General features: G+C 34.2%; 1 protein-coding gene across 1 annotated transcript; it reads right to left on the bottom strand.

The window, feature by feature from the left end:
• Window positions 1-2865: 2865 nt before the first annotated feature.
• LOC121384804 (N(G),N(G)-dimethylarginine dimethylaminohydrolase 1-like) lies at window positions 2866-11907 on the bottom strand. Its single transcript, XM_041515391.1, has 5 exons — window positions 11617-11907; window positions 9745-9856; window positions 8869-9062; window positions 8183-8314; window positions 2866-3558 (listed from the first exon to the last, which is right to left on the bottom strand). The coding sequence occupies exons 1-5, from the start codon at window positions 11905-11907 to the stop codon at window positions 3436-3438; spliced, it is 852 nt and encodes a 283-aa protein (XP_041371325.1). The 3' UTR covers window positions 2866-3435.
• Between the last annotated feature and the right edge of the window lie 1322 nt (window positions 11908-13229).

Here is a 13229-nt window from a genome sequence, read left to right on the forward strand (position 1 = left end):
AATCTACTTGTTTGAATATGTTTTATTTATATACAAAAACATTTTGACTATAGCAGATGATATTTGCCAAACTACATATAGGTTGCTATTTACTGGTATATATAAAAAAGTAGATTGTTATTTATTAAAAATACATGTTAGCAACTTGAATTATCAGTGTAAAATATTTTAAAAAATATAACATTTAAAGGCATACTGTCACAGATTTAAGGACCTTATTTCTCTAAAAATGGATAATAAATCAAAATTACATTAATTTTTGCAGACCAGATCTAGCTATTGCATCACTTTAACTACATCATGATGGAGTGAAATCCATGTCAACCCTCTCATTAATGTTAGTTTTTGAATTATGGACCATTGCCATAATTCAATTATTTTTACAAAATATCATTAATAAGTGCAGCATGGTGGTTACATAGATGGTTGAATAAAGTACATTTAGGGACAAATCAAATATATATATATATTTTCAGTCATGTAATAGGTCAGTGGTCTGTGATAATATGCCTTTAAACAAAGCAAATATATTTTAATGTTGAAAAGGAGAAAGCAATTTATATATCAATTAGCAAGATATGATGTCTAGATAAATTTCACATATTTTGGTCAGTAACTCATTTATTGAAGAATAGAATTTCAATTATATATTTTCACACTGCTATTTTTAATATATTTTAAATATAACTCAAATAACACATTTGTTTATGAATTAAAGCTACCATACTTCCTGGAGCTGTGGCCCAAAGGCAGTTGAACTGCTAAGAGGTGCCAACTAGGTTATAATTGTATTTCTGTGCAAAAAATATACCGAGTTCCTGTATGGGATCAAAATGTAACAGATTAAAAGAATCCTTCATATGTGTCCATGTGGGACAGGGCTATTCCACCCGAGGGTACATAACTTTCTAAGGGGAGCTAAAAATAACTCTTCTTGAACTAGTCTCAGTTAAGTGATGGGGAGTGACAGTGAGCAATTGCTCCCCTAACTTAAATTATGGGGAGTCATTTAAGATATTACCATACTGATACCATATAAATTCACTTACTAAGGGGAGCTAAAAATTACTCTCCTTGAACTAATCTCAGAGGAGTGATGGGGAGCAAGAGTGATAGCTCCCCTTAAACAACGACGTCTGCATCTGCCATTCCACCATCGTAAGATATAAACCTCTATCTTAAAAAATCAAGGTAGTAACCAGTTATTTTCTGTGTATATACTAATACTACTAATAATAATATTACTTTACATCATTAGTTAAGAATAAAAGTTTGGGCCATTCTTAAAAAAACAATTAAGCAGCTGCACCTCAACTCACCTTTTAACAGTGGAGTGGTTGGTTGATAGGCATCTTTTATTACTTTTTATTTTATTTTATTGCATTGACCAAATTGACAAATAATAATAATTTAAAAAAAAAAATGAAACAAAAACACAGAGAAACAAATCACTGAGTCAGGCCAGGTTTTTTTTACCAATTGGTCACGGCTACATCAAGCAATATATTTTTTAAAGATTGGCCTTGAGAACAGCTTACAAACAGTGCTGTGAATGTTATCAATATAACAGTGCATGATAAATGATAATTAAATGTGTACATCTGTAATAGTGGATCTTAACTGTACCCAAACTGGTTAATATTAATCAAACAAAAATTTAAAGCAGCATATCCTTGTTTCTAAGGTATGTATGTTTTTTTTTGTTGTTGCACACCTAATGCATTTTAACCAACTGGATTTGTCAAAATTGATAATTTAAACAACTAAGCTTGTAAGTAATGTATGATTTTAATCAGACAAACTCCCTACAAAAGATGAACATACTTTACACTTTCTAATAACTAGGGTCAGAAGCTTTAAAGTAAATACAATTTAAGAGTGATGTGTACAAGAAAAACACACACCGGTGCATCAATTGTTGTAGTTCACATTAAAACAAGTATTAATTCATCAGTTTATCATTTCACTTTATTGTGTCACCAGTGAACCAAAACATAGGTGCATGTAGCTTCCACTGATTATTAAGCCAATATTTGTTGAAATGATGCAAGATGAAACTAAGGTACACCTGTATCCAACTCACTATTTCTGTTTTGACGTGTGAACTAGGATAATGAAAGTATATACATGTTTGACAGTATTTATTTTGTATAACTACAATTTAAGAAAATTCTGGACTATTTATAACATATTTACAGTCTAAACTCAAGACTCTTAATAGAGTCCAAGATGTTATCATCATAGCAACTCTATATAAATTGTATGTGTATGACGTCATTAAAGATCTGAGACTAGACTCTAAAACTTTTAAAAGCACAGGTTCTGATTAGCTTAATAACAAAATGTTATAGCCAGTGTGTGTAAAAACAAACAATTCACTAATATGATTCCCTAACGATTAAGCCCTATAGTTTTCTTGGATGCTGGTTGTACTGCTATTTGCACACATCTCTTGATGTGGTTGGTGTCTTTGTCATCATTGCGGTAGGTGTCCAGGGATAGCTAATTTCGCCAATTGTGAATTAATAAAAATCACAAATTTTATTTTAATTTCGGAAAATAATAATTTCATATATAATGATTCCTATTTCGTTGGAAAATAGTAGATTTAACTGATAATTTGGCTGAATTTTCTGCTTATCCAGAGATAGCCATGGGTGCCCGACACTGACTGATGGTTAAGCCATCGGACATAAGGCTGGTAGGTACTGGGTTCCTAGCCCAGTGCAGGCTCCCACCCAGAGTGAGTTTAACGACTGAGTGGGTGGGTGTAAGACCACTACATCAATCTCTCTCTCACAAACCGACTAACGACTAACAACTAACCTACTGTCCTGGACAGACAGCCCTGATGGCTGAGGTGTGTGCCCAGGACAGCATGCTTTAACCGTAACTGGATATAAACACGAAAATAAATATAAATGAATAAAATGACTGGAAAATTATGTCCTTATAAGGTCTGAAATGTTATGAGAATAAATGTTACAAATACATTGTAAATAATTACTGACTCACCTTTGTAGTTTATACTAAAAAGTGCAAGTTATTAGTATGGTGTTAAGGTTGAGAAATCAATTTATCCTCCAAAGTCCAACTCTTTAACAGTTTTATAAGTATGTGTGCTGACAGGCAAAAATCTTGTGTAGTTAGACATGTTTATAAGACTTAAAAAAAAAAAAAAAAAAAAAACCTTTTTGCATTTGAACAAGCAGGGAATATTTTGTTTGGTACTGCATAAGAATTTGCTATGTCAGATTCAAACATCATAACATGACTGCATAATTTTAATACCTTAATATTAGTTGATATTCACTTTTTAATTCTGAAAACTAAATATTCCCTGAGATGTTCACAACTTCCCTATGCTACGGTCTTGTCTCCGTAATGTTGTCACACTGTGTCTTGCGTACTGCTGACTAGCATCTTCTGTTTCTGTTATGTTAATTGTCTGTAATGTAGATTCAGTCGAAGGGAACAACAGGTGAGACTTCCATCTGCCTTTGCAAACTCAGTGAAGCTCATCTCAACGGGCTTGGCTTTAACTTTGTCCAATAATGTCTGAAAAAGTAAAGGAAAAAAATATATAATTCTGTTTAACAACACCTCAGCATAATTTAACTACCGCTTATTTTGCATCATTCAAACATATTGGGCCAAATTTACAAAGCCTGTTTTAGACTTACACGCGTGTAACTACAGACATTTACAATGCTTAAACACCTGTTTTAGACTTACACGCGTGTAACTACAGACATTTACTATGTTTAAACACCTGTTTTAGACTTACACGCGTGTAACTACAGACATTTACAATGCTTAAACACCTGTTTTAGACTTACACGCGTGTAACTACAGACATTTACAATGCTTAAACACCTGTTTTAGACTTACACGCGTGTAACTACAGACATTTACTATGTTTAAACACCTGTTTTAGACTTACACGCGTGTAACTACAGACATTTACTATGTTTAAACACCTGTTTTAGACTTACACGCGTGTAACTACAGACATTTACTATGTTTAAACACCTGTTTTAGACTTACACGCGTGTAACTACAGACATTTACAATGCTTAAACACCTGTTTTAGACTTACACGCGTGTAACTACAGACATTTACTATGTTTAAACACCTGTTTTAGACTTACACGCGTGTAACTACAGACATTTACTATGTTTAAACACCTGTTTTAGACTTACACGCGTGTAACTACAGACATTTACTATGTTTAAACACCTGTTTTAGACTTACACGCGTGTAACTACAGACATTTACTATGTTTAAACACCTGTTTTAGACTTACACGCGTGTAACTACAGACATTTACAATGCTTAAACACCTGTTTTAGACTTACACGCGTGTAACTACAGACATTTACTATGTTTAAACACCTGTTTTAGACTTACACGCGTGTAACTACAGACATTTACTATGTTTAAACACCTGTTTTAGACTTACACGCGTGTAACTACAGACATTTACTATGTTTAAACACCTGTTTTAGACTTACACGCGTGTAACTACAGACATTTACTATGTTTAAACACCTGTTTTAGACTTACACGCGTGTAACTACAGACATTTACAATGCTTAAACACCTGTTTTAGACTTACACGCGTGTAACTACAGACATTTACAATGCTTAAACACCTGTTTTAGACTTACACGCGTGTAACTACAGACATTTACAATGCTTAAACACCTGTTTTAGACTTACACGCGTGTAACTACAGACATTTACAATGCTTAAACACCTGTTTTAGACTTACACGCGTGTAACTACATATATTTACAATGCTTAAACACCTGTTTTAGACTTACACGCGTGTAACTACATACATTTACAATGCTTAAACACCTGTTTTAGACTTACACGCGTGTAACTACATACATTTACAATGCTTAAACACCTGTTTTAGACTTACACGTGTGTAACTACAGACATTTACAATGCTTAAACACCTGTTTTAGACTTACACACATGTAACTACATACATTTACAATACTTATACAACTGCATTTAAGAAAAACGGGCTTCGTAAATTCGGCCCATTGGTTTTTCGACACTTGGATTAGAGTTTGTTTTTTGTAGTTGTGTTAAGCACAAACATCTGGGCCAGTTTTTAGATAGTATTTAAAGTTTGAGGCATGCATATTTTGCTTTCCTTTTGTCCAACACTGTATGAAAAAGGAAATATATATTTCATTTATTAACAAAATCTCAGCACATTTTTAAAATATACTATTCAGTTATGTCTTCACTTTGTCGAGAAAAAGAAAAAACTGTTGCCGTCACATACATATTGGCCACTCAAACAAATAGCAAGGGCTCATTTAAAAGCATTCTGTGTCAGGACAGTACATACCACAGCCTATGATGTACCTGTACCAGTTATGGGGCACAAGATAAGACGGTTCCCTACATATTTCCCAGAATTATGTTGATGGTCACTGGAAAATGCTTTTGATACCAGCCTTACAATGTAATCTGAATGTTTGTGACAAATGTGCACTTTTGATAACACTCTTACAGAGCAATTTAAATGGTGGTGACAACAATTGTGATCATGGGTACATTCATAGAAATGGAGTGGGGGTGTGCTGTCATTTGGTGAATATCCATACCAAATATCAAAGCCATCCTTGAAAGGATTCATGAGTCGAAGTATTGAGCATTTGAAATTTGAAAGATTCAATTGAACACACATACCAAGTATAAAAACCATCCTCATTATATAATGAGTGAAAAACAGGAATTTCCTATGAGTTTGTTATAATTAGCAGTTTGTAATAACCATTTTCAATGAAAGAATACTTTACTGTTCATAATTATAAATCACGCTAAATTTTACACTGATTCTGGTTGGGTTTCTTTTTACTATATTTTGCCTTATTATTTATAGTATCTAAAGCTAACGTTAGTTTGTTTTGTTTAACGACACCACTAAATCACATTGATTTAACAATCATCGGCTATTGGTTGTCAAATATTTAGTAAATTTTACCTATAGTCTCGGAGAGGAAACCCACTACATTTTTTTTATTAGTAGCAAGGGATTGTCTAATGACACCACTAGAGCACATTGATTTATTAATCATCAGCTATTGGATGTCAAACATTTGGTAATTAAGACATATGGTCTCGGAGAGGAATCCCACTACATTTTTTTTATTAATAGCAAGGTATCTTTTATATGCAATATCCCACAGACAGGATAGAACATACCACGGCCATTTATATACCAGTGGGCTCACTGACGGGCACCGATCCCAAGTGAGCGCTTTACCACTGGGCTAAGTCCCGCCTCTCTGAAGGCAACACACTATCAGTCGTGTCGTTACTTGCTGTGGCAGCTTAATATAGTCCGGTTTAGGAAATAGTTCCTCATAAAGGCAACACACTATCAGTCGTGTCGTTACTTGCTGTGGCAGCTTAATATAGTCCGGTTTAGGAAATAGTTCCTCATAAAGGCAACACACGATCAGTCGTGTCGTTACTTGCTGTGGCAGCTTAATATAGTCCGGTTTAGGAAATAGTTCCTCATAAAGGCAACACACGATCAGTCGTGTCGTTACTTGCTGTGGCAGCTTAATATAGTCCGGTTTAGGAAATAGTTCCTCATAAAGGCAACACACTATCAGTCGTGTCGTTACTTGCTGTGGCAGCTTAATATAGTCCGCTTTAGGAAATAGTTCCTCATAAAGGCAACACACTATCAGTCGTGTCGTTACTTGCTGTGGCAGCTTAATATAGTCTGCTTTAGAAATAGTTCCTCATAAAGGCAATACACGATCAGTCGTGTCGTTACTTGCTGTGGCAGCTTAATATAGTCCGCTTTAGGAAATAGTTCCTCATAAAGGCAACACACGATCAGTCGTGTCGTTACTTGCTGTGGCAGCTTAATATAGTCTGCTTTAGAAATAGTTCCTCATAAAGGCAATACACGATCAGTCGTGTCGTTACTTGCTGTGGCAGCTTAATATAGTCCGCTTTAGGAAATAGTTCCTCATAAATAATACTACAAAATTCTGATATGCTTTTTGAAATCTTTCTTTGATGATTATACGTAGGCTGACCTCTGTAGTATTTAAATAACCCATTATTTTTAGTAGGACCCTGCACATTTTTCAGGCATAATGGAAGCATTAGGGCTAAAATATAGCTTTCTGTAGCTGTGGGTGCAATAATAAAAAAAATTAATGTTTGTTTTGTTTAACGACACCACTAGAGCACATTGATTAATTAATCATCGGCTATTGGATGTCAAACATTCGGTAATTATGACTCGTAGTCATGAGATGAAACCCACTACAGTTTTCCTAATGCAGCAAGGGATCTTTTATATGTACTTCCCCACAGACAGGAAAGCACATACCATGGTCTTTGTCCAGTTGTGGTGCACTGGTTGGAATGAGAAAAAACCAATCAGCTGAATGGATCCACCGAGATGATTCGATCCTGCGACGCAAGCACTTCAAGCGAGCACTCAACTGACTGAGCTAAATCCCCCCCCCCCCACGGGTCTGAAGTAACTTGTTATATATAAAATCAGTAGTCACATGACCCTCTCGATAGTGTTGTATTTTTCACAGAATATATTCTGACATAGAAATTGTATTGAACTGCATGTAGTAATTAATGGTGGTGTGTAACTTGAAGCTAATGTGTGCAAACAATAATACAAAACTAGCAAGTCAAGGGGCATAACTCTCAAAACATTTGTGTCCACTTTAGAATTTAATCCATGGTCATGTTGACCATCTGTTCTTTAATTTTACCCTGTGTTAGGCACAAATAAAAAATAAAATAAAAAATACAGATATTATTCAAATTCAGTTTATGTTTTGTTTTTTTCTGTTTTTATGGTGCCTACCTTTTTTATCTTTTACACTACTCTTCTTGAATGGTTAAAGTTAAATAACATAAACTTGTATATTATGTTGTCAGCCATTCTTCCTCCATTATCCTTCTTTTCTAGCTTTTCTTCTTCTTTTCCCCCCTTTCTTTCAAGAATTTAAAAAATTCGGGATATACATGTCATGCCGACTATAAATATTGTACTTCTGTAAAATTCTGAGACAGGATTTAATATAGGCATCCCAAAACTGTTTATTATTATTACAGCAAAATAACTATCTTTAAACCAAATTCAGTTTATTATCAAAGCATACAAACCCTATAAAATGCTTCACCAATTTCTTGCTTTGTTTTGTGGAAAACGTGATCATTGACTGCAAGTACATTGACACCACCATCCGTTTCAACATCAATGAATGTGTACGGAAAATGGGCAGAAGACTTAATATTCTGGTTAAAAAAAAAAAAAAATACTTGTTAGTAAGAAAAACTATATTTAAAAAAAAAAATATATGAATCAAAGACCATACATGTATGTAAACATCAATTATTAGGAGATTTATTAATGCACAGAACATCCATGGAAAATTACTATAAAGTTTTAACTGAATTTCAAATTTACATTCTTTTTTAACAAAACAACATGGACTTTGACAATAAAATTATTATTAAAACACAGGTGCAGGACTCACCGTGGAATAAATCTGTTTTAGTCAATTTTCAAATATGTGGAGTAGTTTTTACTATTCAAATACAATTAATTTAATGAATATTTTATTACCAAAAAACCTGATGACATAGCCACTTTGTATAAAAATTAGTAATTGGTTAATTTGGCAATTAACATGGTGAGCCCAGCAGATGAGATTTTTGCCACATTAATTATATGTACATGTACATGTCATTTGGAAAACCCCCAAATCCTGCTTGTATGACAGATATTACCTGAAAAAGTATTAAGATACTGTATATTACTATTAAGTACTAAGACGAGGCGATGTTACCTGGAATATTTCTTTGGCAGTGGCGTCTCCACCGCCAATAACAACATCGCCAGTGGCCATCGTTGCCACGTCTTGTATGTGTAACTTATCTGAAACTGAAATTCCAGTCACTGGAAACTCTGGAAACGTATCTGATAGTATTTTTAGTCCTGATGCATTTGTCCGTTTCGATTGTCCAACAAAGAATTCACGACCTGCAGATTGTAAAAACCAGTTTTCTTTTTTAAGAATATTTTTTCTTTCATTTATCCTCTCTTGCTCACAACTAACATAACAACTCCCATATAAGCCAGTGGATGTGGATACATTGAGAATAACTGGTTACTGCCTTAAGATATCGGCTTTATCCTGCGAAGGTTAGAATGGCGAATGCTGTGAGACTCTGCCAAGCAACATTTGTCATTCAACCTGAGCAGGATAAAGCCAATATCTTAAGACAGTAACCAGTTATTTCTTTTATCCTGCAATTCTACAAAAATAGTCAGAAAATCGTTATTTATTCCATTTCTGTATATGCAAATTGAGTATCATCACTCTAGCAAGGCGTTTGCAGTATGATGTCATACAAGATACATTACATCATTCTTTGTAAGTAGCTAGTACATTATGTCACATTAAAAAAACCCATTGTTTCTAAACTCTAATTCATAATAAATATACAAACTTTGTAAAGTTATCGCAAAATTAAAAGTTATTTTTATTTACTGTACTAAAACAAATGATTTAAAAAGTATGTTTATTGAAAATCTAGTCTGAAATACTCAAGTCGGGCTTATGTCACATGACCTATATTTTTTATATTTATCTAGTCATTTTATCTTGACCATATGCATAGTGATTGCAGGATAAAATGACTGACTTATCTGTGTTGTTTACCTGTAAAGAGAACATCTCCACCGTCTAACGTAGCATCTGTGTCGTCATCAGGCATCTCATGGAGGTCTGTCAAGCCAAGAGTGTTCTTCAAACAGTTTCTTATAGCTGTTACCTGAAACAATTCAGTACAGCCTCTCATCAGTCTATATATAAGAGAAAATGTTCAACATGAATGGATTCCACGGATAAAGTAAAATAAATGTGTCTTCCAAATGCATACAAAGAGATTATTAAATTGTATGTGTTTCTGTATCGTCAATATTATATCAGAGAATATTTTGCTTCCTAATGCGTCATGATTCTCTCTGCAAATTTCACAAATCACTACACAATTTTCAATCTTAAATAGTAGTTGCTACTCACTTTTCAACTGATCACCAACTGTTGCTAGTCAAACATGTTTAATTAAAATGTTCCCTGCATAGAGTATGAATAAAAATTGCATTATGTTAGCCTCTGGTGAGCATGTAAGACATTATTTTTATTCCTACTTAATATACGATATTGGTGATACCGAAACACAAAGAAAATAATCCTCAATCATACAATCAGAAGCTTAATAAAGCATGTGTTTTGGTAAATTTTACACATCACCATTGTCCACTCAAAGAGTTGCTTCAGTATGAAGACCTGTAAAACCACTATACATACAATAACTTCTAATTCATTAACACTTTAGTTCCTGTTCAGGATAGATAGCCCAAAAAGATGATCTTGGGAATGTGCCAGACAGAATGCTTAAATCTGCAATGAATATAAGCACAACAATATAATGTTAATCCCCCCCCCCCCCCCCCAAAAAAAAAACCCCAAACAAACAATCCCATCTAATCTTTAAAGGGACACACCCTAGTTACGGCTAGTTGTTAACCATTACGGCGTTGTTTTTCGCTATTAAACCCATTTTTTCACAAATAAAATTGCACTTTACTTACCGTTTATTATTTAGAATATACATTTCCATTCACCTGAAGTGTTTTTTGGTAATCCTGGTGTTTGTAATACCACAAAATGCATTTTTCGTATTTCTGAAAAATGGATGCACGTTTGAGAAAAAACCGTTGAGCAGACAAGGTCTAATCTATTTTTAGATGGGATATTTCCATTTCAATGTCACAGATGTTGGTATACCACGTGACCGTTATTATTTTGGTTCGGTTTGTTTTCGCGCAATCAACATCCGATTTGTTGTTGTTCATTTGTGAGATTTTTCTTCACAGTTCGTGAACATTTTCAGTAACAATAAAGTTTAGACAAGTAAGTATCTCAATACAAAACGTTACAAACCCTTAAAACCAATAATTTTGCTAAGTCCTACGATATCTGGAGAGGGGATACAACCAGGACAGAACAGTTGGAACATGTCCAGGAGAGGTGAAAAGAACGCACCCCAAGTCTGTGAAATTTGTCGTGACGTAGGCATTGTTGTGCTTCGAGCGACATCTACCGGTGACATCAGAATACAAACTTTCAAAATTATTTCAAGCAATTGGGACATGGGGATTCCCATGGCATTTATCGATATAAAACCTGCTTTTTCACCCCATTTGATAAAAACGTGATCTAAGTGTGTTACAGGTTTGTAGATTAACCAAATTATAATTTATTTCGCTGGATGGAACTAGGGTGTGCGGCTTTAATTTAAACTCTCATTGAACATTACAGGGTTTCTGCCAAAGTGTATGAAGGGTACAATTACGTACCATAAAATCCTGGATATTAATGCATACGTTTTAATTTTTTTTTAGAACAATTATAGCAAGATTATAGATTAACTGCTATTTTAAATTTGTGACAGTATAACAATATTGAGCAAAAAACCCCACTTAACCATTATGGCATCCATTTATTAAAAAAAACTTCAAAGCTCACTTCTTTGCGTCTGCTTGGATGTCCAGGCCGGGCCAACAGAACACGTGACCCGACAGCAACAGCCGTATCCTCCACAAATGTACAGTCTGGCAGAGTCTCGTTGGGATCGAGTTCTATGACTTCCACTCCACACGCCTTCAAGTTCTCAATGTAGACACGCAGCTGATGCCTTGCTTTCTCTAAATCAATCAGTTTTGATGTGTCCTTCCTCAGTGCGTGTTCACAGAAGCTATTTGGGATATGGCGTACCACTGCATGTGTGTACTGAAGCAATGAAGCTGCCCGCTTCATTATTATACAAGCATGAGAATGTAACCTTGAGGGAAAAAAAGAATAGATTTATAGGTTACTGATTAATAACAAAGCAAAAAATTATGTTGGTAATGGTTGCGGTGGTAATGGGGATAGCAGAGAACTTTAAAATATTAATTCTGTATAAAATCTGTCCACGTTTTATTTATTTTGATTAGCGTTATTTTGTTTAAACATATAGTATTTTCAAATTGTAGTTCAATGCCATGATCAATTTCACTCTTCAAGAAATAAATTTGTAGAAACTTTTTAAAAACATTTTTCATCCAATACCCCATCTTAAAATTATTTATTACCAAGGAAAGAAATTATTTTTTCATTTAACGACACACTCAACACATTTTATTTACGGTTATATAGAGTCGGACATATGGTTAAGGACCACACAGATTTTGAGAGGAAACCCGCTGTTGCCACTACATGGGCTACTCTTCCTATTAGAAGCAAGGGATCTTTTATTTGCACATCCCACAGGCAGGATAGCACAAAGCATGGCCTTTGTTGAACCAGTTATGGATCACTGCTCGGTGCAAGTGGTTTACACCTACCCATTGAGCCTTGCGGAGCACTCACTCAGGGTTTGGAGTCGGTATCTGGATTAAAAATCCCATGCCTCGACTGGGATCCGAACCCAGTACCTACCAGCCTGTAGACCGATGGCCTACCACGACGCCGGTCCTTATCACCAAGGAATACATGCATCTTAAGTGTTCTACCATTAGAAAGTAAATTTTAATCGCATATTTAACAATACATATGTTGAATTTAATTTTGAGCTTTAATGCGCTAAAATAAAATACTAACAATATCACAACTTCCTATGTGTACGTATGCAAACTACAGTGTGCGCCAAATCACCTAAAAGTCCTAAAGCAGTCAAATAAAGTAAAACAATTTTAATATTTTATACTGGCCGTTTTTTAATTACTTTGTATAATATCTACATTTGACATTTTAATGCAACTTTATAAACAGTTTAGATATTTAAAAAGTTTAATTAATTATTTTTCAATTATTTCAAGTCTGTTTTCAAATTTATATTTTTGCGTTCAGTCTTGGGAAAACGCTTGTAACAATATAGGCAATGTGTTAGTGGTTAGGACACTAATTTATGGAAATAAAACAAGCTTTCTGATAATTATTGTAAATATTCATCATATTTTAAATTTCATGATACAATTATACTACTTGTATTAATTACTATTATTATTATTTTTTTTTTTTGAATCTTTCTCTTTGAACATAGCAATAATTTTAGGGGTTTGTATGTAGCTAGTGCGTGCCTTAGAAGGTTCTTTTAA

This window comes from Gigantopelta aegis, chromosome 10 (assembly GCF_016097555.1).
Source record: "Gigantopelta aegis isolate Gae_Host chromosome 10, Gae_host_genome, whole genome shotgun sequence".
Classification (NCBI taxonomy): Eukaryota; Metazoa; Mollusca; class Gastropoda; order Neomphalida; family Peltospiridae; genus Gigantopelta; species Gigantopelta aegis.

Coding starts and splice junctions, on each gene's coding strand:
- LOC121384804 (XM_041515391.1), bottom strand. CDS start 11,907: ATGAAGCGGGCAGCTTCATTGCTTCAGTACACACATGCAGTGGTACGC. Junction 9,063..9,744: donor TGGAGATGTTCTCTTTACAG/GTAAACAACACA, acceptor TACAATCTGCAG/GTCGTGAATTCTTTGTTGGA. Junction 8,315..8,868: donor CTGCCAAAGAAATATTCCAG/GTAACATCGCCT, acceptor TTTTTTAACCAG/AATATTAAGTCTTCTGCCCA.